General features: G+C 35.1%; 1 protein-coding gene across 4 annotated transcripts in view; it reads left to right on the forward strand.

Annotated features, from left to right (window-relative positions):
* The first annotated feature begins 1,615 nt into the window (after positions 1-1,615).
* Positions 1,616-27,793, forward strand: part of Kansl1l (KAT8 regulatory NSL complex subunit 1 like) — a 130,110-nt gene continuing 103,932 nt past the window's right edge. Inside the window, exons 1-3 of one of the 4 annotated variants that reach the window (XM_087205800.1) lie at positions 1,642-1,751; positions 15,325-15,415; positions 17,206-18,319. In XM_087205800.1, the coding sequence (XP_087061926.1) occupies positions 17,235-18,319 (1,085 nt within the window). In that variant the 5' untranslated portion in view covers positions 1,642-1,751; positions 15,325-15,415; positions 17,206-17,234. Of the gene's footprint in view, positions 1,752-11,045; positions 14,794-15,324; positions 15,416-17,205; positions 18,320-27,793 lie in introns of those variants that run through there. The other 3 variants (XM_021263500.2, XM_004851123.4, XM_004851124.4) reach the window with 3 other exon arrangements.

Genomic DNA, 27,793 nt, shown 5'->3' on the forward strand with positions numbered 1-27,793 from the left:
GTGTTCAATAAACATGAAAAGTATAAAAATATTTTGTTTTGGTAATGAGTATTTTATAGGAGAACACATATTACCATCAAATATTTTTTTTCTCTACATTTCCCTCAAGTTATAATCTGAATACCTGTCATTCAAGGCTTAACAAATCCAGTTGGCAATATTCTTTTCTACCCCAATAACAAGACACACTACCTCCTCTCAAGCCTCTCAAGGATAGTACCTCCTGAACTATAGATGCCATCCTCTCTTTCCTTCCTGAAATCTTTAAAATGCTGGCTGAAATCTAAAATCTTTCTTTGAAGTATATAAACACGTGTATTTGACTTAGACTGTTATTTAAAAAAACTTTTTAATACCTTTCTCATTTTTGTGTTTCTGTCCTTAAGACCTAAGGCACCCTTAAGATACATACATGCTAAGTATCCAGGAAACAGTTCTTGATTTGTTTTCACAACATTCCATTAGTTCACAATTTTTAATGCAATGAAGGTAAATCAACTTTCTAAAACTCCTTTCCCTCATATTGAGGTGCAATTACTATTTTGAGTCACTTTTTAAAAACTATTCTTTTCATTAAATGCAGTTTGTCAAAGACAGTTATTCCAATAATGTCAGTCTACGGGGAATAGAGGGAACAAGGAGTCGTTTTTCCAATTCCAGTATTGCCTTAGGGATTATGTTTTGTTGTGACTGCATTCCCCGAATCTCCTCCAAACCCCCTCCCCCGTGATCTTATCCAATTAGTAAAGTGGAAATACTGGCAACTGGCATTCTGGATCTAAAATCCTGCTGTCCTTCACTCCCTAAATCATTCTGGTGAAAATTAGGTGCTTAGGAAAGCTTGTAATCCACCACGTAAGGACCTGTTCAGAGTTTAGTTTAAAAGTTGAGCGTGGAGCTGGGAGACTACCGGGTGGAGCTCAGCGGTGGCTGCGGAGCGGGACAGGGACAGGACTCGGGGTTTTCTGCGCCCCGCGCCCGAAACCCCGCTGTTACTGTGACCGCTTCGTCGCTGCTCTTTGCAGAGACATAAAAACGCCTGCTCTGGCGAATCCTGATTGTTTCTTTTTTTAAAATCATAAACCGACCCAGCTAGATCCAAGGCTCATCTGTCACCCATTTCAGGGCCCCTCTGAGGTCGTAGACAATTAGGAGTTCAGATCTGAGCGCAGGACCCGAACGCAACGAGAGGCGCAGGCTGTGAGGAGACCCAGGGAAAACTTGAGCCCTAGCGAGGCGGGACGCGAGGCAGGACAGCTGCGCAGAGGCGGGAAGTCGGCGGCCTAATTTTCCTTTTTTATTTTTTCGGGTTGGCAAGGGGAAGGCGGAGCAGGAAGCGGGAGTGCCGGGCACTGAGCTCGAGGCCGCCCAGACGCCTCTGCCAGGGTTCGGGCGTCGCGCCCCGGCTACTTCTAGAAAGCTGGGGCCGCGGTGCAAGCCCCGCCCCCGCAGGGGCTTCCCCGCCGCCCGCTCATTTGCATGGCGCGGCCCCTCCCCCACGGCCATTGGCTGGCGCCGGCTCCACCCCCTCCCAGCCGCGCCAGGGTTCAGTCCCCGAACGGTCCGGAGCTTCGGACAGCGGGCGGACTGTTAAACCGCGGCGGCCGGGGCAGAAGCGAGGCGCACCGTGAGAAGAGGAGGCGGCGACCCGGGCGGGAGGCGGGCGGGCGGGCAGCTAGAGACCGTCTCAGCAGCCCCGCCACAGCCGGACCGACGGTGGGGCGCGGCGGGGAGCCAGAGCGCCCCAGCAGGCGAGTTGCCGGCGGCGGCTCCGCGGCGGGATGACGGGGGTGGGTCTCGGCTGGGGCTGGGGCAGCGCGGGGAGGGAGAGCGAAGACCGCCGGGGGCATTCGCGTGCCCTGGCAGGCCCCTCGTCCCCTGAGTCCCCTGGGCCGTTGGACTCTGGGCTCCGGCACTGGATCGTGGTCTAGGGTAGCGGCCGGACCTCAACCAAATTTAAACGGCTAAATCCAACAGCCTTGGCAGGAGTGCGGAGGAGGGAGGGCGGGAGGGCGGATGAGGGGGAGGGCGGGGCGAGGGCGGGCCTAGCTACAGTCACGTGGGCGGGGGTGGGGCTTGGCTCGCTTTCCTTTTGTTTTCCCTGGCGCGTGCGCAGAAGCGGCACACGACACACGTGGTCTCCGGGGCCAGCCCGTGGGTTCCGCGGCCGCGACTCTTTTCGGGCGGGCGTGGTGAGCGCTGTTTTCTGGCTGCGCCGAGGCGGCGCCTGCTGTTAGGCGCAAACCTTATTTTATTTCGGGCGGACATTGATTTGACCTTTAAATTTAGTTGGGGTTGAGGGGAACCTACAGGATTTTTGAGGAATAGTACCTTGAAGTTTGTTTTTGGATGTTCTGAAGCTAGGGGCCGGTCCTGCTGGAAACATTTAGAGTTGTTTGTTTGGTAGCGAAGACTAGAAAGCTGCATGTTTTGATCATTTCAGAAATCCCAGGAAAGGATGAGGCTGCTTTACAGCTAAGAGCAGGCATTCTGTTTCTTCCCCTGCCCGGTCTACCCTCCGATCAGGAGTTGGAGAGATTTCTTTGCTCTCTTAGGGTGGGAAGCACTTGATGGCTTTGATCCCCCTAAATTTAAGAACAGTCATGTGTTGGAGAGATTAAGGAAACTAGCTTCCTTCATCTTTCCTTAACCGGTTTACTTCTTGCTGAGTTGAGTCAGTAGAGAAAAATTGTTTAATACTCCCTGGTTGAAGCAGGTTCGCAACAAAACCTGAGTGAAATATATCTGTGAATGCTACAGGCAAAATAGCCAGTGTCCTTAACTAGGAAACAGTGGCTCTAACAGTTCAATATTGGAGAAAACCCTGATGTTAAGGAACTCAGATTGCTTGAGAAAGGTTTCTCCTTGAGTGGTTCCTGCCTCTTGTGGTTCTTAACAAGCCCTTTGATTGGGCAAGTCACAACCTCTCATCTCAGATCCGTTTCCTCCTATAAATCATTTCATAATACGATGCCTATCTTAAGAGACTGTTATGACGAGCAAATGCCTTGTGTTAGTAAAAGTCATTATAATCTTTACCAATACTGCAAATACAGAAAGTGCCAAGTAATACAGTGGCATTACAAAAGTCGTTTTTAAAAAGCTGGTGGACTACAAACAATGCCTAAATTATGGGATAGGATATATGTGACTTTCTCAAAATCTAGTGTAACTGCTGTCTAATTCTTACTCCGTTTTCACTTAGAGCAGTGTCAAAGTCTGCTACTATTTTTTATGTCTTGAATCTACATAGATTATCATTACTTTCTCTAGTCTTTCTAGAATAATTTTTATGATGTGAAACTCTTTAATCCAAGGCAATTCTATCACATTGATTTTTATATTTTAATTTTGCTTCATGATATGTGCTTTTTTCAAATAAAAATTGCTTATCTTGTTAAATCTTACTACAAAATAATTTGGAAGGTAGAGAAAAATACAAATAAAAACAAAAACTGTTTATATTCTTCTCTATTTTCCCATGTGTGTATTTTTCCTAAAGCAGATCATACAAGATCTTCATTTAATTTTTACTAAGAAAATATTCCATTTTATTAAGTATCTTGAAAAAAATATTTTAATAGTTGCTTAACATTTCATCATGAAAGTATCATATTTTAAGTTTTTCTATTGGCAGATGTTTGGGATGTTTCTATTTACTAGTGTAAATTTTATGTAGGCAATGGCCTTTTATATAAATCTTTGAAATTCCCTTCTGCTTCACTAGTTTTGTAGTTTTTGTGGTTTTCTTTTTCCCCTTCTGGGTCAGAGTCTCTTTTATTTGTTGTTTTTAAGGCTTTTGTAACATCACCAATTTACTTCTCAGAATGTTGTATAATCATATAACGCTCATATAGTAATATGAACATGCCTTCTGTTTGTTCATCATGTAGTATTACCTTTAAAAGGAAAAACCTTACTGTCTTCATTAAATTTTTTTTCACTTGTATCTATGGGATATATCTTATTTCCTAATTATTGAAAGGCACTTGAGAGGAAAATGCTTCATAAAGGACATACTGCAAATTGCATAGTGGGTACACAAATAATTCCCAATTAGCTATTGATATTTACCTTTTATAATCTATGAAAGATTAGAAATTGTGTCTCACTTTTTGCCTTACTCAGTTTAGGACTACATTGTTAACAATAGATACTGTTGTTTGATTTCCTTGCATACTTGTTCCTTCAGGTGGGGGTCTCACTGATGTCATCATAGTTGTCTATTAAAAGATCCAACCTCCCGTTGTCTAACTGCTGAATTCAAATGCTTCATGCAGTTTTGCTGCCATTTATCATAACTTAAGACTTTCACATTCTTTACTCATTCATCAGTCTTCCGTGTTGTTAAAAATTTCACTCTGATCATTCCAATTTCACTTGTAGCCTTCTCTAACAAAAAAGATTCCTGGTTTCTAAAGTTCCTTGTTTTATTATTCAGATTGTTCTTGACAGCCCACCTGTTATTGCCTGTAGCATAGGTCTATCACATGAACCTCATGTAATATGCAGTTCTTGTCTTTATGTCTTTCATGTATTCATTCAGTTGTCTCTTGTTATGTCCTTTTAAATTTGTCCATATTGTATCAGATGTTAGTTGAAAGAGGCAGAAAACTGTTTACTTCAGATTTAGAGTTGCTTTGTAAACTGCAAGAAATGGGATTGGTTTGCGACACAGGTAACTGTGGAATTAACCATTTTACTGACGTTAAAGCATATTATTTCTTTTACTGTCCCTACTGCCTTACGGTATTGTAATAGAACACATAATAAGGACCCTGTGTAAAAAATACAATATCTAGTCTTACTTTCAGTGTGTTAGATTTGGAAAGGCAAAGAAGCTATATTATTTCCAAAAAATTTCTTTTTTTTTTTCCTTTTAAATGTTGTCCTGAATAGATATTTCTCTAAATTGTGATCTTTACTCCCTAATCCTGTAGGGTAAACACTCAACAAGTGTTAATAGTATACTTGCTAGTACAGAGTCTACTGTGAAAATCGAAGACAATTCATAATGGAAATTTTTACTACTTAATGCTATTTTTAGGTTCTTAGAAACACTTATTTCTACATGGTTGTAATTCATTCATTATATTGAAGCTTTATTAATATTTTTAAATTGTTTATGAACTTTTTCTTTGTAATGTTGAGGCTTTCTTTGCAGTCCTATAAGACATGTCACTTTTAATGACTTTTTAAAAATTATATTTGGTAGTAGGTTATTGTGTTTAGCTATGTGAAATTAAATTGAAGCCAAAATTCATAGATTGAGCAAATTGTGTTTTTAAATGTAAATTCTCGCATCCAAATTGATGTACACAGAAAAACAATGACTCATTTATATTTCTATGAGTCATGCACTTATAACTGAATAGTAATAATTCTACTGGAAGTATGACCTGTTTGATGTGTTATGTGGCCACCCAAGTGGCTTTATCTTTAATTAAATTCCTTTAGTCTTCAAAGAGAATTCCTTTTTAGGCATAGTTTTCAAAGTGGAAGCAGTTCTTGCTTATAAACATCTTTGAATACAAAGAAGAGACTTAACTACACCCTGGTCATGCCAATTACTGCAGTGTTTTCTGCTGTAAGTTGAAAATTCTCCTTAAAATGAACAGACAAATATTGAAACCACAGTATTGTATTTTGTATTTCTAGTTTCCATTACAGTAGTTCCTATGTTTTGAGGAAAAAAATTGTACCAACATCAACTCATTCTTATTACTTGTGTTGTATTAACAGGATTTTCCTTTTATGTGTACAAGTTAGAAAAAGTGAGTTCTCTAGGATGTTGGCAGTGTGGAAAAGCACATCTTTTTGCTAAAAAGATTTGTTTTTTCCTACTCTTGTTTTTATTGTTATTAGCATGGATTAACAAATCTGAACATTTAAGTTGTAAGTGTGGAAATAATTTAAGATTGCACTCTTCAGGCTTCTCACCTCTTAAGAGTATTGGCAGTCTTTCCTCTTTTTGTTGTTTAAGGGTAAAAGTGTATTGCTCTTGATACTTTTATTCTAGTTTTACTGCTCTGCATTTAAAAGAACTGGGTTTGTTAAGATTATAATTAAAAGTAAATTTAATGCTCAGGAGTAGATTTGTATAGTATATTTTCTATGGACTATATGGAATATATGTATGTATTTTAGAATATAAATTTAAAAATAATGTATTTTAGGCGATGATGAATCATATCCAGTCTTTAATCTTTAATATTTGTTCTCAGGAGGAAGAGTGGTTCTTATTTAGATTATTAATTTCAACTCTGATGATAGAGTACATTAGCAAAGTTTTTATTTTTCTTTGGAAAATATGTCAAAGATATTTACACTATATGACATATATGAAATTCTGAAGAGTTAGTTATTAAATATCTGAACCAACTCAGTAATTATTATGTTGGTAATTATCTCATTATGTACATGAACCTTTTGTGAGAAGACAGCTTTTACTATAGTTCATGATGTCCAGGGGATAAGAGATCATTTAATTAATGATTTATGAATCTTACAGATTTCAATCCCTAGTAACCACCTCACCCCTAAATCAGATTAAGTCATTAATGGAAACATTCTGAAGACAAGGGCAAAGCCTTTTATTTATAATAATACAACTTCAAAACAACTAATTCCTTAATTCTCAATGAATTCTCATTGGATTAAATTTTTGACTAAAAATTAAAATTTATGGAGTACATTTAACTATGTAATCCAGCCCATTATTCCTACTGGATTAGTTTGGTTTTATTTATAATAATGAAATTTAATATAACCAAAAAGAAGAAAAATGTTTTGATCTTTGTAATGAAAAACAGCATTTATTATTTAAAGTTGTAAACTTTGGCTGGCTTTACTGAAATTCTCCGGTTGGTATTTTTTTATAGACATCTAAGAACAATAGTTACATGTTGAGATCTGGGCTGTTTGCTGAAGGATTATTTACTTGATGGGTTTTCTATAATGATTTTACAGAGGACTTTTTTGGGGGGGGGGTTACCACCAGCAAAATATTTAGGGTACTATAGTGCTAAGGAATTTTCTTTAAAAAAATTAAACTAAAATGTAAGTTGAAAATTCCATTATGAAAATGTAATGAAATTCATACCAAGAAGTATGATTGGTTTTTGGGTTACGAGGAACTATTGTTTATTGACAGAGAAATCAGGATTATCTGTTTAGTTGCTTTCTTTGAAAGGCTGTTGATAGTTTCTTAACTTGCAGTTTTGTTTCATAAGACCTATTAGCTTGATTCTTTAGTTCCTGTATGCTGTTACCAAAAAGTAATTTTTTTTCTGTATTACCCTTCCAAGTTCTTTGAAGTTCTGTTGTCATTAAAACTCTTAGAAAATGGACCCTATTATATCTGAGTATCTTTGGTCTATATGAAATAGCCATCAAGATGATAGTAGTATCTGGAATTACAGATACAGAATTTTAATAGCTAGAATGACATTCTTAGATTTATCTTGGATCCAGATAGCCTCCCCAAAAATTATGTGTATAATTCAGAATCTAAGTATCAGTAAAGATTAACATACTTTTTAACAAAGCTGTTAGAATTTGCCTTTTCCATATTTTCTATTGCCTAGAATACTGTAGTTGCCTAAAAATATGTGTTTGGCTAAAAAAATTTGTGGACTAAAGTATCATAGTTAATGGTTAATTCTTGGTTACTTGGGGGACCATGCATTTTATACTATGTACTATCCAGTACAATAGTTCTTAACCATATGTAACTATTGAGCACATAGAGACTGGTATAAATATAAAATAAACACTTGATTTTGAAGACCTGGCACACACAAAGAATGTAAAATACATTGTGATTTTTTATATTGATTATATGTTGACATGGTAATTTTTTTATATATTGGGCTTGGTGAAATTATAGTTTTCTTTGTTTCTTTTTTACTTTTTAAAATATATCCACTAACAATTTTTAAATTGCCCATATTTCTGTTGGACAGTGACAATTCTGTACTAATGTTTCCTAACTTTCTTACCTAAAGATTCCTCTGATGGAATCTTTAAAATAGCTCATGAATTTGAAATTTGAAAGTAATTTTGTAATTTTGGATATTATTATTTTATCAATATTTATTAAGTGCCTACTATATGTCAGTATTCTATGATATAACAGTAAATGAAAATATACAGAGCCTGTCTTAATCAGGCTCATTGTATTGGGAAAAATATATGTAAAGAAGAAATTTTCAGTATGAATTTTTAAATGACTTATTTTTTGTAACCATACTATTAATTGTTGTATGTAATTTCATGTAATATTTTAATACAGTGATTGACTTATCAAGTGATACATGTTGTCTAATTTAGTTTCATGTTTATCTTGTTTGGTGTTTTCTGAGCTTCTAGAATCTCTTGGTTGGTGGCTGACATTAATTGGGAAATTCTTAAGAATTATTGTATAAAATATCTTCTTCTGTTCTTTCTGACTTCTTCTGGTGTTCTCATTATGCATATTTATACCCATTATAGTTGTTCCACAGTTATTAGGTATTCCTTTCTGGATACCCCCACCCCATTCTGTACTTTTCAGATTCAAAGGTTTCCATTGATAAATCTTCAAGGTCAGAGCTTCTTTCCTCTGCCATGTCTAGTCTACTGGTAAACTCATCAGAGACATTCTTCATTTCTGCTACAGTATTTTTGATCTCTAACATTTCTTTCTGATTCTTTGTTATGAGTTCCATCGGTGTGCTTATATTACTTAACTGTTGTTGCATATTGTCTATTTTTTCCATTAGAGACCGTAACATATTAATCATACTTGTTTTACATTGCTCATCTGCTAACTCCCATCATTCCTACCATCTGTCTTTACAAACTGTTTCTTTGGCTGTTAGTGTACCTTGTAATTTTTTAATGAAATGGACACAATGTGTACTTGAGTAAAAGGAATTCCAGTATGTTGGCATTTATTGAGATGTTGAGGTAAAAATATTCTTTGGTCTAGTGATTAGGTCTGTCTTTTAGTGATTCTGTACCTCTGTGATCTTCACAAGGGCTTGTTAGTTTTTCTTCCTCTAAGATAGGATAGGACCATGGTTAGAGGGGATTGGGGTTGGGGTATTTCCCTTCTATCATTGGAAGGCTACAGCATGCTGGAGTTGGGTATATCTTTGATTTACATTTAACTGAAAAAAAAAAAAGTAAGACTTTTCAAAGATTTCTTTAAAAATAATGTCACTAGTCACTTCTTTATCTTTTTATTTGACTTTGTAGCATTGCACAGGACTGACCATATATTCTTCATACATTTTTAAACACTTTGATCTCTTGATTCTGTGTGTTCCTGGTGGTGATCTCCCTTCCTCCATACCATGGATTTGAACCCAGAACTTCATGCATGCTAGGCAAGCATTCTACCACTGAGCTACGTCCCAGTTCTTTTTATTTTACTTTCAGACAGGATCTTGCTCAGTTTCCCAGGCTGTTCTGCAATTTATGATCCTCCTGCCTCAGCCTCCAGAGTTGATGGGATTACAGGGATGTGCTACCAAGCCCAGCCTTCACTGATGATTTTTTTCATTCTCCTTTTTCGGCCCATCCCTTTTGTACCTCCTTCCTTTTGCTCACATAAATGTAAGTGAATACCAAGTCTTGGTCCTGGCTTCGTTACTCTTCTTTGCTTATATCCTCTCCTTAGGTAAACTTATCTAGTCCCTTGGCTTTAAATACTATTTATATGTAGTGACTCCCCAACATAATATCTCTAATTATAACTGTCACTTGCTTGTTTTAGCTGCCTCCACTTGGATGGCCAAAAGGTACTTCAAACATAACTCACCCAAACAAGACTTATTTTTTTCTCCTTCAATCTTTTGATCCCAAGTCTTTCCCATTTCAGAAAACAGCACTATTCACCATCTAGTTGCTCAAGCCAAAAAGCCTGAGTCATTCTTGATTCCTTTCTTAAGCACTGCAAAATCTTGCCCATCAAAAGTTTAGTTCCATCTACCTTGAAATATGTTTTAAATTCATTTGTTTTTCTTCATTTCTGCTACCATTTCACTAATTCAAGCCAATAGTAGCATCTCTTGTTTGGGCCTCTTTAGCTGCCTGTCCTGCTTCCAGTCTTCCTCCGTTACAATTTTTTTTTTTCTCTGTAGAAGAGCCAGTGTTCTTTTGTTTTGAGACAGGGTCTCCTTATGTAGGTCAGGCTGGCCTCACACTGGTGGTGATGCACTTGCCTCAAGCTTCTTGAGGGCTGAGATTATAGGCATGTACCACCATGCCTGGCTCAGAGTATTTTTTTTTAAATAAAAATGTCAAGCATATTAAATTACTATCTCACCTAAATCTCTAGTGGCTATTCTTTAACTTATATAAAATGTGCAGTTTTCCCTTATCTACCTCTCTAATCTTACATTCTTACTCTGTCTCTCTTCCTCTCTTCCTCCCACAACTCTCTCCCTCCATTTTCCTCTCCCTCTCTCATTCCCTCTCTCTGTCCCTTCTTATTAAGTTCTAGCCATATTTCCCATTTTTGTTCCACTGACACGCCCAATTTATTTCAGCTTCAAAGCCCCCATAGTTACCTTTTCTACTTGGAAGGCACATACCTTAAATTCTAGTTATTTTTACTAAGGTCACTGAGCAGATATCACGCGAAAAAGGCCTATCTTCATCTATAAATCTAAATTTACTCCTACCCCAGTGCAGTCATGCTCTGTATTTTGTTTAATTTTCATAGTAATACTTCTGAAGTCCTTATTTACTTGATATTTTCTTATTTATTCATAGCTACCATTTGCTCAAATGTCAGTTCTGTATGAGGAGAATTCTGCCTTATTTGTCATGTTTGGTGCTATCTTTACACTTCCTAGCATAGTTGCTCTCATATTTTACTCAGAAATATGTATTAACTGAATTAGTGAGTGTTTGCTTTTAGGTTGAATGTATACTCAGTGGAGACTGAAAATCTATCTTTTACCAAAAGTATACAAAATTACTTTTAACATTGGCTATTTTTCATTTTCTACTTTAAAGAGGTGAACTGTTGATTTCCATAATTTGTTCATTTTAATTTTGTTTTATTTTTGAAAGATAAAATATATTTTTAGCTATCATTCATAAGCATTTTTCTTTAACATGTTGTGATATAGATAGTCTTTATGTATCAAATGAAAACCAGATTAGCTTTATTTGTAGCTAGATATTCTCACTGCCCTTTAAAAAAATCGTATTCTGAAATACTGGAGACACATTTAAGTACTATAAACAAATTGTAATCATATGGATTACAGCTTGTGAAACTAATAGAAATCATCTTGAACTCAATAGAATTATTGTTCACTATTTTGTGCTTTTCCAATTAGTTTTTCTTACCTATTTTTGCCTCTAGCCAGTTATCCTTTATGCATATTTATGCAGTAATACTCAAGAATAAATGCAATTTAAAACTGTATAATGGTCAAAATTGTTATTGCTGAATTAACCTAAAAGATAAACTCACTGACTTTTATTAGTAATCACATCTAATTTCCACGAACTCCTGAGTGTTACAGTACCTTCTGAATATATATGTCAAAGACTCCCAAACTGCTATTTTAAATTAATTTTTAAAAGTCTATTTAGTATTTATTTTAAAGCCCAATTTATCAATTTTTTTATAAATAATGTTTTTGATGTGACAAAACCTCTGCCTGACTCAATATTCTCTTTTTCTTTTTAAAGAAGTTTTCTAGTATAGATGTATTCATTTAGTCCATGATTCATTCTGATGCATCTGACCATATTCATACAAAGTATGTAGTACATGTTAGGGTCCTTTTATTTATTTTGGCATATGTTTGTTCAGTTGTTCCAAATCATTTAGTAAAACAGCAAAATAGCAGTCAACTGACCATATATATGTGGGTATGTTTGAGTGCTCTATTCTTTCCATCAATCTATATGCTTATTCTTTCACCAATAAAGTACTGTCCTTTATTGTAAATTGATAGTGTGTGTCCTTCGACTTTGTTCTTCAAATTTGTTTTGATTACTATAGTTTCTTTGCTTTCCCATTAAATCTTTGAATCAGCTTGGAATCCTGCCCAGTTTTTCATTGAGATTATGTTTAATCTTATAAATCAGTCTGAGAAGAATTATAATATTGAACAGTATAATACACAAATATAGTGTATTGTTGTTTCTTTACAATCACCTTGATTTTTCCTTGGTGGTATAAATAAATCATGATCCCTACATTTTGATTTGTTGGTGCTGGGGATTGAACCCAGGGCCTTTTGCATGATGTACTCTATCTTTGAGGTACACTCCTAGCCCTCCCTAAGTAATGTTTGAGGTTTTAGAATTATTACTGCTTTGGGAGAGTTTGGAATCATTACTCTCTCTAAAATTTTCAGGTTTTCATTTATTGTGTAAAGAAATATAAATGATTTTGTACGTTGACCTTGCCTTTGTTGCTTTATTAAACTCACTAGTTCTAGGAGGTTTTTTTTTAAGATTCCTTGGGATTTTCTACATAGAAAATCATGTTATGTGTGAACAGATACAGTTTATTTTCTCATCTGTTTGCCTTTCATTTCTTCTTGCCCTGTTGCACTTAATGGGATCTCTAGAATGACATGGGATATGAGTGATGAGAGCAGATACTTTCCCTCATTTACAGCTGAGGGCAAGAAAAATTGATTCTTTCACCACTAATTGTGATCTTAGGTATAGGCTTTTATAGAGACACTTTTTATCAAGTTAAGACATTTCTTTCTTTACAGTTTAATTTTGTTTTTCTTATCATGAATTGATAGTTGAATCTTATCTACCATTTCTTGCATCTAGGGAGTTCATATTTTTAAAAGTCTTTTGATATGGTGAATTTAGGTGATTTTTTTTTTTTTTAATGTTGAGCCTGTCATACAGAAGGACTTCATGGAAATAAGCCATATTTGATTGTGACATATTATCCTTTATGTATAGCTATATTTGTACATTTATTATTATTATTATTATTATTTTTTGGTACTGGGGATTGAACTCAGGATCTTGCGCTTGCAAGACAGGTGTGGTACCACTGGACTAAATCCCCAGCCCTTGTACATTTATTTTTAAAATAGTAATTAAAACAAATATTGTTACTTACACCTACATAAAATGTGTTTAAAAATCAACCCATTGTCTTATTAATTCAGTCAACAAATACATGACAATTGGTATGGACTAAACATTATTCTGGTGCTGGAGATTAGAACATTGAACACAGTGGTTCTAAAGCTATATTCCTTCCTAGAATGCAATACAGTGCCAGGTAGTAATTATGCTATGAAGAATAACCAGGGTAAGGGAATGGAGGATAAATTAAATGAAGAGATAAAGCAATTTTAAATATATTGATTAGGGAAGGACTTGATGAGAGGTCCTTAGAGCAGAAACATAAGTGAAGTGAGGATGCTAGACATCTTATTTGTAGACACCTGTTCCAGGCAAAGAGAATAGAAAGCACAGTCACTGTGTCAGGAATTTGGTGTTTTTCAAGAACAGTAAAAAGGCCAGTGTTTCTGGAGTTTAGGAATCCATGGAGGGGGTTGTAGAAGAAATAACCAGGTTCCTGATAATATAGAATTTGTAGCCACACATGGTGGCAACTACTTATTTACTCGCCAGATATTTATTGTGCACATGCTATATGTCACATATATAGGATTTTAAAAAACAGTAATCAAAAAGCCTTCCCAGAGTTTATAAGTGTTAGTGATAAATGTGATTGTTCAATATAAAGGTAGCCAGCCGTGGCTAACATTGTTATACAGAATGATGGCATATCTAAATAATTAAAGTAAATAGAATAAGTCTACTCATTTTATTTTAAAATACATTAAAGAGAAATACCTATTTTTGTGAATCTCATTGGTTGCAACAGAGACTTACTTCATTTTTTTTTTTAAATAAGAATACACTTGGGAATGCAGTATAGGAGGACTTCAAGGAAATCCTAGAATAGAGGCTGTGATATAGCTAGACTTTCCAGAGATAGAGCCTAAAAGTCCTTATTCATACTCAAGTGTATTAGTTATCTATTGCTGTGTAACAGAATATTTTAAAATGCAGTGGCTTAAAACATTATTTTATAGTTTTCTTTCTGTTGAGAATCTAGGCATGCCTAGCTGGGTGTCTTTGCTGAAGGTCTTTCACAAGGCTACCATCAAGGAGTTGGTAGGAAGAGCAGTCATTTTAAACTTGATAAATTCTGCTTCTCAGATTACTCACTTGGCTGTTGGCAGCCCTCAGGTCCTTGCTGTTTTTTGGTTGGAGGTATTTCTTTGCCATGTGGATTTTTGCAGCTCACATGAAGCTAGCTTCCTTGAAAGAAGGTAACAAAATGGAAGCCACAATTTCTTTATAATTTAAATCTCAGAAATCACATCCATCATTTCTGCTGCATTCAGTCACCAGAACTAAGTCACTAAATCTGGTTCATACTGGAGAAGATGACACGGGGTGTTGAATGCCAAAGTGGGGATTATTAGGGTTGTTTTAGAAGATTCCTGTCATACCAGCTAAGTCTCAGAGATCTCATCAGTTTTTTTATATATATTCTACTTCTTTATCGTAAGTGGGCCTTAGCCATTTTCAATCTTCATTTCTTTCCCTATCAGTTATGTTTCTCAACTAAAAGTCTATGTTTTTCCCTACTTATTTTTAGTTTCCCCTTATCTTTATCTAGGGACCAAGATGAACTGTCATGCCTCATGTTATTTCACCTCCTGTCCTCTGCTGATAACTACTTTGATTATATCCAAAGTACTCTCTTCACAGTTTTTAGAGAGAGAAAAGGTAGGTGGGATGAGAGATAAGAATATTGTACTTTTTTAATGTTACCATACCATCAGCAAGAGTGGTGATTACGGCAGGGTCCCTCAGAAAACAATGTAAATACTATGATTTAAATACTAAATGTAAATACTATTGTGGATTTTGGCGATTACAAAGTAGATCATTGAGTTGATCAAATAACTCATTTCTTGAAAAAATTGCCTAATATTTTATAATAATTTTTCTATTTCCATAAAAGTAGATTGTAAAATGGAAACAAAATTTATTTTTGTTTTCCTAGTTTGTAAAATATTTAGGATAAATGGGAATCAATTATATATAGAATTATTGCTTATTTTTGAGATTTTATACAAAAGTACATAAATTTTTGGACAGAAATTATGGAGAGAACTATACAGAAATCTCTACATTGTTTGATGACATTATACAGTAAAGTATATATATGTATATGTACATATACATGACAAACATTATCACCTAGAATTAACTATTGACATTTATGCATTTTTTATTTATTCTTTTTCCCCTAAGGAAAAAAATCGTAGTTAAAATATGAATCCTCTTAAACCATCATTCTGGGTTGTGTTTCAAGGAACTTGATGCAACTGCTGTTACAAGTTTGGTGGGTATTTCTCTGGCTCACTTTTTATTCTTGTAAACATACATCTACATACATAGATATGATATGGTTTTATGTTTGCATATTTATATGATACTATATACTACTATACTTTTTTTTCTTTTTAACTTAATTGCTTTTCCGGTTTTTTTCCTAAATTATTTAACTTTCAGCACATTATTCCATCATATTTTATTATCCATTCTCTTATTAGTCAGCTAGGATATTTTGAAAGGGTGTTTTACTGTTATAAACTTCACTGTCTTTTGTACCTTTGACAAACATTTTCTATTTAATGGACAAATTACTGAGCAATTTATGGTCTCAGTGTAAGAAATCTTGTTTACCCTCATCCTCATGATAAATGATGTTTTTAGACTTGAAAGATTTTTGTCAATTTGCAGTTGGAAAACTAGACTCTTGCCTTATTAACCCACTTTTCTTGCTGGTGTGATTGAGTAACCTGTCTTTTGACCATTTGGATGTCATCATCTGTGAAGTGCCTTATGGCTCTATCCTTTACCCATTTGTAGGAGTTCTTTATATATCCTGGATCTTAATATTTGTCTGCTATATATGTTGTAGATAGATATCTTTTCCTAGTCTATTACTTGTGTTTAATCCTTTGTGGTGTTTTTTAACACAGAAGTTTTGGGGCCCTTTTTCCTGTCTTGGTCATTGCTAAGATTTTGCAAAAATAAGAATGAAGGAAGAATTAAAGCTAGTATATGAAGACATACAGTATAAGAGTGGCTATTTAAATAACTATCAACTATCATATATTTGAACAAAAATTATGGAATATCATAGTTCCAAGTTATTTAGATATCTTCAAAAACTTATAATTGTTAATGATGTAAAACTTACTTAACAATTCAAGCTTTATAATTTTTAATGGTAGTGGGTTACCCTTTCAGTGAATCAGAATGTAAGGCTTCATACTTTTTCTTTTGATAAAATATAATGAAATTTATTTACTTTTAGGATTAATGTGTACTTGGCATCAGGCAGTCTCCAGTATTTTTCAGATGGAAGTAATGACTTCCACAGTGATAATTGTTGAAATCCATTGAAAAGGAAAAAACGTATTGCAGATAAATTTTCAGGAAAAAATTATATATTTTGAGATAGGCGAGGTCTATCATATATTTTTAACAGCTATGAACTTATGTTTTTGTTTATAGATCAGTTTATTTAGGTCTCCTTATGAAAAATACTTACTATATTTTAGTTCTTATCCTTAATACTTTACAAATTTTAAAATTAAATTCAGAAATGGAAGTTTAATATTATATTTCACAAAGATAAACAATTCTTTTCACTGAAATTATGAGATTGAATCTCATTTTCAAGTATAATTACAAGATTCCAAGTGGAATAATTTCTTTTGATCTAAGAATTATCAAAAAATGGGATTCTGAAATAATAAAAATATAATTCCATCCGCTGTTATTTGTTAAGCATTGTGATAGAGTTAAGCTTTTTTTTTTTTTTTTTTTAGAGTGATGCAGGTCGAACTCAAGGCCTCATGCATGCTGTAGGAGTTCTCTACCACTAGGCTATACTTCTAGCCAGTAGTGTGCATCTTGAGTTTTAGATATTAAACCCACAGTCAGAGGGAAGAATAATAGCTTAGTCTTTGAGTAGATAAAGTTGTAAGGTGGGAGATAAAGGAAGAGTTTGGTTCCATTTATATTTTAATTAGAATCATCAAGATATTTGTTACTCTTGGAAAAAGTATAAGCATAAAACTTTTTCGAGACATTTGATTGTTAATTTTTATATTATTTTAGGTTTGCAGTAATTATCTGCAGGAATCGCCATGACCCCAGCTCTGAGGGAAGCAGCAGCAAAGGGTATCTGCTTTTCATCTTTGCCAAGTACCATGGAGTCTGACAAGATCCTATGCATGGAAAGTGCGAGAACAATAGATGAAAATCTAAAGGGAGACCCTTTCTCTCAGTTGCTGGGATTTCCGACTCCTGAACCTACTCTTAACACTAATTTTGTAAATTTAAAACATTTTGGCTCCCCTCAGCCTTCAAAACATTATCAGACAGTTCTTTTAATGAGTTCTAATTCTACTTTAAATAAATACAATGAGAATTACAAACAAAAGAAATCAGGGGAGCCCAAGTGCAATAAGCTGAAAAACATACTGCGTAATGGCAGCAACATTCAGCTCAATAAAATGTGCCATTCTCATTCTGAAGAGTTTGTTAAAAAGGAGCCTCTATCAGATACAAGCCAGCTCATGAAAGATACACAAATCATTTTGGATTCAAATCTAACCAAAGATACTAATGTAGATAAAGCACAACTGCAAAACTGTAAACAGTTCCAAAAGAATGCACTTTTGGATAAAGTTACTGATGCTGACATTAAAAAGGGTTTATTGTACTGTGCTCAAAAGAAAATTGGACCTGGCCTCTCAAATGTGCGTAATAGTTCCTCAGCTGCTGAGAAAGAGGAGGAAGTGAATGCTCGTTTACTTCATTGTGTAAGCAAACAGAAAATTTTACTTAGCCAGGCTAGAAGAATGCAGAAACATTTGCAGATGCTCCTGGCAAAGCATGTTGTTAAGCACTATGGTCAGCAAATGAAATTTTCTATGAAACATCAGCTGCCCAAAATGAAGAGTTTTCATGAACCTGGCACAATTTTGGATAACAGTTTACCTAAGTGCACTGGAATTAAGCCAGAAGTCAACATATTGACTGCAGAGAATAAATTGTGGGATGATGCACAAAATGGCTTTACTCGGTGTATGGCTGCAGAAATCCAGAGAGTTGCACTATCTGCTACAGGGCTGTTGTCTCATATTGAAGAGGGTCTGGATTCTGATGCAACTGATAGCAGCTCTGATGACGAGTTGGATGAATATACCATTAGAAAAAATGTGTCAGTGTAAGTGCAAAATTATTATTAGACCTTTTCCTATTCTATATAGCAGCAGTTGGTTTCAAGATATGCTAGAAGGAAATAGATTTTCTAAAATCTTAATATCATGATCTTTTAAGTTATAAAACTTCAGTGAGTTTTTAAAATGTTTCCTTTGTTAAGCTATTGTATGTCAGATCGACAGAGGATTGGTTTCAGGACCTTCTGCAGATGGATATGCAAGTCCCTTACGTAAAATGGTGTAATATTAGCACATACGTATATCCTCTTGTGTACTTTAAATCATCTCTAGGTTACCTATATCACCCAACACAACGTAAAATCCATGTAAATACTTGTTTTGCAGTAACATTTCGAGAATAATGACAAGGAAAAACTCTATACAAAAGACTATACAATATTTTTCCTGAATATTCCTGGTATGTGGCTGGTGGAATCTGCACATGTAGAATCTGTTGATATGGAGGGCTGACTATTGAAAAATAATTCAACTGTTCTGTTTAGGGAAAACTCATGCAGGAATAACAATACTAATTAGCTATAAGTAAGCTTGTTTTCTGTTTTTTGAATATCATAAATGAAAGATCGCATTTTTTATAGTGAGAAGTGAAATGGAATAGCACACTGGACAGTCTAGTCTCTTTGTGTTCTAATTTCACTGTAATTAAAATTTGCTTGAATGTGGGAGCTATAATAGTTATTGAGCACAGATAATTTTTCTGGCTGGCATTATGCTGGATACTTATACATGATATTTCATTTAATTCTTTCGACAACTTTGGGATCTTACTGGATTACCCTTATTTCACTTAAGAAACAGAGTTGGTATGTTTAGGTAATTTGCCTATGACTAAAAAGCCAAATAAGTTGGGCGAGCCAGGCTTTTGCCCACATGCATATGACTCAAAGCCCATGCTTGTTTTCATGTACAATGATAACTTTCTCAACTATAAGAGTCAGTGACTGATTCTTATAGTTATCAGAATGGTGAGGCACATATTTTCTGAAATAAGCTCAGAAATATATGGTTTTACATGTAAAATACTCCTAAAAAAATTCAATTTAATACAATTTAGTAGGTTAATTTAACAAATTAAATATTTACTTTTTTATTGAGAGGAGCCAAAGGCAAGTTTATCTCTTTTAAGCTAGAAAGAGAAATAGGAAACCTAAAACTTTCGGTCCGTGATGCTGATTTTATTAGTATTTGCTTTCATTGTTCCCTTGTGTTCCCTAGACTGCCGTACATTTTATCATTAAATATCTTATTCCATATGGGTTGCTAATATATCTATTAATCTTACATAACCTAAACTCTACTAAGGGTAGAAACTACTTTCAGTACTTTCTGTTAATTTCTTATATCCCATGCATATAATTATTGATTGATCAAAATTTATTCTTTCTACTGAAAGAACACTAACTTCACACATTTGTATAAAACATACATAAATGTGGAGATCCAAACTATTGAAAAGTATTTTATGTAAAACATCAAATAATATACTTTTCATTTATTTTCTTGTTAGCTCTGTAAGTTTATTGAGGAAAACTGAAGTAACTTGGGGAAAAACTGTGTCCTGGTTTAGAAAGTTTTCTATACTATCTTGTCTCTTACCTCGAGGAGCTTTGTGAATTGTAGACATAAATTTTAGGAAAAAATGAGTCTTAAGCAGTTTGATGTCAGTTTCCAGCGTTTTGAATTGTTGACCTTTTAGAATTACAATGACTTGGTTATTAAAGCCTGTATCTGTATTTCTAGAAGTCAGACTATGTTCTAGGGTCAAACTCATCTGATCTACACATATATAATATATTTTCTATAATCGATAATGCTAAATTTATATAACTCATAGAATTCCCCAAGTCACTGAATTATTTGATAATTGTTTGGGTTTTTATTACTTGTTTTGGCTACTTGAAATCCATGTATTAGATATTAAATTTTATTTGTTTTGAATATTTTTGCTGACATTAACAGATTTCATGAGAGTAAGATTCTTCAACATTTGATTAATTTTGAAGTTTACTGACCTTTGATAACAAATAACACAAATGTAAATTCTCTATCTTTTGGTATGTGTATAAAAATTATTTTTCTTAAGTTGGACTTAGTTCAATTTCAGGTGTTAAATTCATTTAAAAATGTATAATATCCTAAGTTTATTTTCTTTCTTTTAAAGTTCATTTTTGGTGCTTTCTTCTCTATATTTGTGGAAACTACATTTTCAAATGTAGTTAAATATTTTAACCTATACATTTCTGAATTAAACATAAAATAGTGGATAGAAATGTATTTTGTGGACCTAAATTTTTAAGTGAATGCTAACACAATTAAATTTTCATTTTCCTGACTGTGAAGACTTCTCAGTTTAAAATCATGAATCCCATAGTGGCAAATACTAAAGCTGACTTCAACTTAAAGTATTTCAAGAGCAAGTGCTTCTTTTTCCATTGTCATAGATCTACTGCCTAGTATTGTCTTCTGTTTGGTTGTTGTTTGGAATTTGTTGAGTGAATGGATGAATATCTCTATATATGTATATATGGTTGTATACATATAAAAAGTTGGGCTTAGCAGTCTCTATATACAGTCCTTATATACAATTGACCCTCTTTATCCGTGGGCTCTGTATTCATAGATTGAACCAACCATGGATAAAAAATACTTGAATAAAAATTGCATCTATGTTGAATATGTACAGATTTTTTTCTTGACTTTATTTCTCAAACAGTATAGTGTAATGACCATATTTACATTATACTAGATATCATAAAGAATCAAGAAATGATTTAAAGTATATAGGAGGATGTGTATATAGGTTACATGCAAATACTGTGCCATTTTATATAAGGGACTTGAATATCTGGATTTTGCTCTCTCTAGAGGTCTTGAACCAATGCTCCATGGTTACCAAGGGATGACTGCATACATTTTTTAATTCTTTCATTCTGGAGTTGCTACTTGATGTCATTTTCCCTCCTTCCTTTGGTTTTGATACTAAACTGGCTGCTAGATGTTTATGTACATCTTAGATACTGCATGAAAGGATGTTTAAGGAATGAATGAAGTATGCCACAATATTAACATTAAAAGTAATGATTTTATTATAATATTTGCAATTTTAAAAAAAATCATTAAATAAAATGTGTTATATTTGCCTTAAAAATCTTAGATTATATTATTATATGTCTTCTATTTTTCTTGAGTTTATGATCTGATAGGAAACATGAATTCCTTTACTATGGTCAGGTAATTAAACTTACATTAGCCATTACCATTATATTGTTGTTTTAAATATATATTTGAGTTGCCCCTTGTTCCTTCCCTCCAAAAATATAGGCAATAGATAAATTCTTATGATTGTTATTGATGCAATTTAAAAGTTTTGGTGGAATGAGTAGTGTGCAGTTAAAGTTAAGAAAATTTATTTCTTTCAGGATTTTAGGAAGGTTTCATGTTTTTTGTAGGTTTGAGATACAAGTTTCTTATTTTCTTTGTAGGTTTGTAATATGAATGGAAATTTTTTTTCTCAATGTTTCATTCTCAATACAAGTGAAAGAGCTCAGGTTCTGGAAATAATTGGCGTTACAATCCTGGCTTGCTCTGTGATCCTAAGCAAGATTGTGCTTAATCTTTCTAAATCTGATTCCTTTTCTTTGATTTACTTTAAAGAGTCTAGAGATAATTAGATGGAATATTAACTGTAAAGTGCCAGTACATACTAAGGCATCAATAAGGCAGCCAATGAAGTGTGCATTATCAAACAATTCACTACTGTGGAGAACTGAGGCTTAATACTACTGGGAGAAACTTGGAGTGATAATGGAAAACACATACTTCAGTGGTAACCCATGTGAGAGCTTAGGAATAGGGGTAGTTTTAGACCAGGCCCCATCAGTTTTTTATTTCAGGCAACTCTTGGTAGTATTAGTTCTCTGGCACTTCTATCCTACCACTTGGGTAGCAAAACAGGATCAGGCAACAACAAAAAGAAGCCGTCTGACAAGAAATGTGGATGTTGGCAGTTGGGAAGTCAGGTGTATTGAACTGGTTAAATGTAAGGGGATGTGTAGGTGGCTTACCGACAAGAGTCAGCTACTATTACGTTATTTTCACCTGGTAGTAAGGCCTCAGAATTATATCATTTCTTTTATTTACTTTTCCTTTTGGAAATAACAGTCGCTTACTTTCTTCCAGAATATATAGTGAGGAAACTGACATATTTTGACACAGACGTATTTTGATCTTCTAAAGTTGTAGAAAAGGAACAAATGTGATGCCTTATCTTATTTCAGAAAGTCTGCTCTACCAGATCACATAACTGCCTCAAAGGCTGAGGGAAAATACCTCATAATTTCCCCAAATTGGTCTCCATATATATTCAATTTTTTTTGAATTTCATTTAGATACGTAAATCAGCACGCTTGAAAAGGAAATTCTTCTTACCAGATGTAGGCATTCACCAAAAAAAGAAAAAAATCCAGGTAGATCTGTTGGGTCAATCTTCTCAGACTGAAAAACAGAAAAGAAAAAAGTAACTTCTTAAAGGCCCCCAGAAATGAATAATCACAGATTTATTGCTGCTGTTTTGCCAATGGAAAGGAAAATAAAATAAAACTAAAAAGCCAAGTGATCCAATATTTCTTTTTGATGAGCTGGATAACTAGGAATAAGAACTCAATGTGAGATTCAAATGGTAAAGAGACTGCTAACGTTCCATTAATAAATGGCAAACATGAGTACCTCTACATTTGTATAATGTAGAGTTTACAAATTCTTTTCACATTTGTCTCGTATTCTCTAATGAAATAGGTAAGTTTGATTTTAAGGAAAACAAGGAGTTAAATGAAAAACAGTTCCAGAGAATTTGCAGTGTTACTTGAAAACCCTTTTCCATTTTGTAAGAGGATAAGCAGAAGCCCAATCAAGGACAGAACTTCAGAATTATAATTGTGAGGTGGGTTAGCCTTAAAAAATTATATATATACTGTGTGAACACCTTTGAGGAAAGAAATACTTCAATTAAAATAAGCTCATTTGTTTTTAAAAGGTATTTCAAGTAATGTGATCTTAGTGTGTTCTGTGAATTTGCTTAGTGTTGTAAAGTCAGTGAACAGCACAGCTGGAATTTTAGCCTCCATCCTCTAACTAAATTTTTAGTCTATACTGTTACATCTAAATATTTTAGATGGATTAGGCCAGAGTTAGGTAGACTGAAGCATTTTTAGTATCTTAGTGTCCAAAACAAAGCAGAAGTATTTACTTTGTTTCTTCGAACTAGCAAAGTTTAAGTGTTGTTATAAAGTTGAAGATTTTCATTAAAAAAGCACCACATTGCTTACAGTTTCATGAATTTCTTTAAATGTTGCTCTAAGTCACAATTCTTTCTTCTATACCCCAACACAACTGAGGATGATCAATTTGATTAATTGTTTTGACTGCCTTGATTCTCACGGGATGAAGTGAAGTGGAGAAACATCTTTTGGGACCATGTTGTTTATAGAGTACTCTCTAGGTGACAGAAGTAATTTTCCTTAATATTGGTATATGTAATATGTATCACTTAAAAGTCTTATATCCTTTCAGTTTTAAAATAAACCACTTTCCTACGAGAAACAAAATAGCAGTTATATACCTTGAGGGGAAAGGTACTTTGGAGTGGTTATACAAGTTGTGATTTTATTTCCCAGGAGGAAATCACCATTCATGTTTTCCTAGGTTTGATATAAAAGTACAGTTTAGGAGAGTGATATCAGCAAAATGACAGAGTAGGAGATACCAGCCCTTGCCCCTCCCCACTTATAAAAGCTAAGGTACAGTCATCTACCCATGGATAAAAATGTCCTTGAGAGAGCCAGAGGGACCAAGAAAGAACCTGCAGCAACACAGTGGAGGAAGGGAAAAAGGGAATATAACTGCACAGAAAGGATAGCTAGGGAGAGAAGCGTATCTAAGACATCTGGAAAGGCTAGAAGTGAAGAAAGGTGGGCTCTCAATATTAACCATGTCGTAGATGCCACTATAATCAGTAGCGCCATATTTTTCTGCCAGGATAATTCAGAGCCATCTGCTGAAGATCCTCTGGAGAGGCAGATGTTGCTGTACTCTGCAACAAGAAAGAGCTGTCGGGCTGCTGCAGGATTGGGGTCACCACCCTCCCAATCTCAAATGTGCCCCATACTGGAGCTTTGATAGCTCCTTTACCTGAACACCAGACCTTGCCTTTGTGACTGTTTTACTTAGGACCACATTCAAGACCTTGTCTCTGTGGCTTCACAGTGTACACCCTTGCCTCAAACAGGAGAGCTACTGCTGCTGTGCATTAGCCCCACCCTGAGCCCTGGAGCCTGGGTGGCTCTCTGCACCAAGCTATAGACATTAGCTTTGTTGTTGCTCAGTGAGCACCTACACCTCAGTCATAGTGTTCTGGCCCATTCCCCATGCCTAGAACCTCTATAGCTCTTTGTGTATCTGCACCTCAAACATCAGCACCAGTGCAACTATAGAATGCTCTTCAGTCGGCTCTGGAGCTATGGTTTCTCTGTGCATGTCTGTTTTCTAGATACTGACTCTCCTGTCACAGTGAGTTGGCCTGTGACCCAAACCCCAGAGCCACAGTAGTTCTGCATTCACTGGTGCTCCAGATCCCAGCTCCTTACCTGTTCCACAGGCAGTCATGTTTTACACACCATCAGTGTGGCCAGCAGGAGGTGTGCTTGCACTCCAGGCATAAGTGTGACCTTGGCCCCAGACCTTGAAGTCGTGGTCCCTCTATATACCCTATGTTCCGTACTCCAGCTGTATGACTGTTGCACAGATGCTGTACATCACACATCATTGTCAGTACACAGAGGGACCTCCTTGACCACAACCTCCCAGATTGAAAAAAAAAAAAAATAGACCAGGAAACCTGAACAGCATTTATCACAAGAGTCCAACATCCACTGACGCTGCTGTGAACAACCACAGTGTTGTATGCTGAAGATCTCTGCTGTCTCCACCAGTGCTGTCTTCAGATAACAGCGCTTTATGGAAATGACACTTGTGTCCTCACTGAGCCAACTCTGTTGCATTTCACTCAACTGCATCCTTGCACCCACTGAGGCCAATGTATAAAAAGTGGAGGATGCCTGGTGTGGTAGTGTATGCCTGTAATCCCAGCACTCAGGAAGCTGAGGCAGGAGGATTGCCACAAGTTCAAGGCCAACCTGGACAACATAGTTCAAGGCTAGACTGAGCCACATACTGAGACCCTGTCTCAAAAAACAAAAAAGTGGAGGAGGTGAGTGCTCCATCTAATATACAAACATCAGTGCAAGGCAACTTAACTTACACCACTTAAGGATTATAATTTTCCAGTAACAAGACCCCAAAGAAAAAGATGAATTACCTGACAAAAAATTCAAAATCATTGTTTTCAAGAGAGCTCAGCAAACTATAAGAGAACATAGAGACATCTTAACAAAATCAGAAGAAAAACACACGGACAAAAGTTTAAAAGACAGATTCAAGGAAAAAGAACCAAACAGTTCTGAAACTGAAAAACAGATTGAAAGGAAAAAAATACAGTAGAGAGCATCAACAACAGAACTCATCAAACATAAAGAATCTGTAAACTCAAAGACAGATTATTTGAAAATAATCCAGTCTGAGGAAGAAAAAAATAAGCAAAGACCCTAAACAAGATTATGCAAGTTGTGATTTTACTATTCCATTTTCCCCTACATAGTACATAACTGCCATTTTGTTTCTTATATGAGGTGCTTTCTTTTAAAACAGAGTGTATAGAACTTCTAAGTAATATCTATTGTGTAGTAAACTCAAGGAAAATTACTTACAATCAACTGTAATGTATTATATGCTTTCTTTTTAAAGAAATCTTACTGAATTTATGGGATATCCTTAAAAGTCTTGCATGCTAAGAATTAAAGAAGAATAAAAAGAGACAAAGGAGTGTGAAATGATTTTAAAGAAATAATGACTGAAAACTCCCCAAGTCTGGGGAACAATATATACATCCAGGTACAGAAAGTTCAAAGGTCTCCAGTCATATTCAAACCAAAGGAAACTACACCATGACATGTTACAATTAAACTGTCAAAAACACAGACAACAGCAGGAAATAGAAGCAGCAAGGGAAAGAAGTTCTCCACATACACAGAAACTTTCAGGTGGCTATCATCATATTTCTCAGAAAATTGGCAGGCCAGTAAAGTAAGGGATGACATTAAAAATACTAAAAGAAGGGCCAGGGATTTAACTCAGCAGTTCCAGTGCCTACCTTGTAAGCACAAGGACCCGAGTTCAATCCCTGGTACCAAAAAAAAATAAAAAAATAAACTTCCCTACCAAAAATACTTTACCAGTAAAGTGATCCTTCAGAAACAACAGAGATAAGACTCAAAAAAGCGGAGGGAGTCAGTCACTAGACCTGCCTTTCAAGAAATGGTAAGGGGACTTTTTCAAGCTGAAAGAAAAGAATGTTAAGTAGTAGCAAACATTCTCATGAAATTATAAAACTTGCTGGTAAATGTAAATAGTCAATTCAGAATACTTCAGTACAATAACAATGATATGAAAATTATACTAACATTTCTACTCCGATGGTTAAATTACAAAACTAATAATACCTAATAATTTGCTGTAGGGTACATAACATAAAAATGTGAACTGTTTTTGAATTCAAAGTAAAGTAATTGTTATGATTTGGATATGGTTTAAGTGTGTCTCCCAAAGGTTCATATGCTGGAAGCTTGGTTCCCAGTGTGGTGGTAGTAAGAAGTGGGGTGAGCTTTAAGAGGTGGAGGTCATTGGGGCACTGCCCTTGGAAGAGATTAAGGTAGTTCTCATGAGTTCTTGAGAGAGGATTGTTAAAAAAAATAAAAAAGCAGGGGTGGCCCCTCACATGTCTTAGCTTGCTATTGCACCATGTGATCTTTCCCACTTGCATATCAGGATGCCATCTGTGGAGTAGCTGTGAAGGCCTACACTAGAGGCCAAACTGAAGAGGCTGCAATTCCAAAACTGAGCTAATAAACCTTTCTTTGCAGAGTACCTAGCCTCTGCTATTTCATTATAGCTATAGAAAATGGTAAATACAGTTGTTATCAGCTTAAAATAGACTTATAACCATTGTTGAAGTTTTTGTAAGCTTCATGGTAACCATAAAGCAAAACTTGTAATAGACACAAAAAATAAAGAGAAAAGAATCAAAACACAACACTACAGAAAATTGTCAGATCACACAGGGTAACAGTAAGACAAGAAAGGAACAAAGAATCTACATTTTAAAAAATGGCAATAAATCCTTACCTATAGTTATCTTGAATGTAAATGGATTAAATTTTTCAGTCTAAGGACAGAGTTGTAGAATGGATTGAAACAAAAAGTCTTAATTATGTACACCATATAAGCGACTCAATTCAGATTTAAATACACATTACACTGAAAGCAAACAAATGCAAAAAAGTATTCCC

This window comes from Heterocephalus glaber, unplaced genomic scaffold (assembly GCF_053883595.1).
Source record: "Heterocephalus glaber isolate CG9 unplaced genomic scaffold, H.glaber_assembly_v1.0 deba00000621, whole genome shotgun sequence".
NCBI lineage: Eukaryota > Metazoa > Chordata > Mammalia > Rodentia > Bathyergidae > Heterocephalus > Heterocephalus glaber.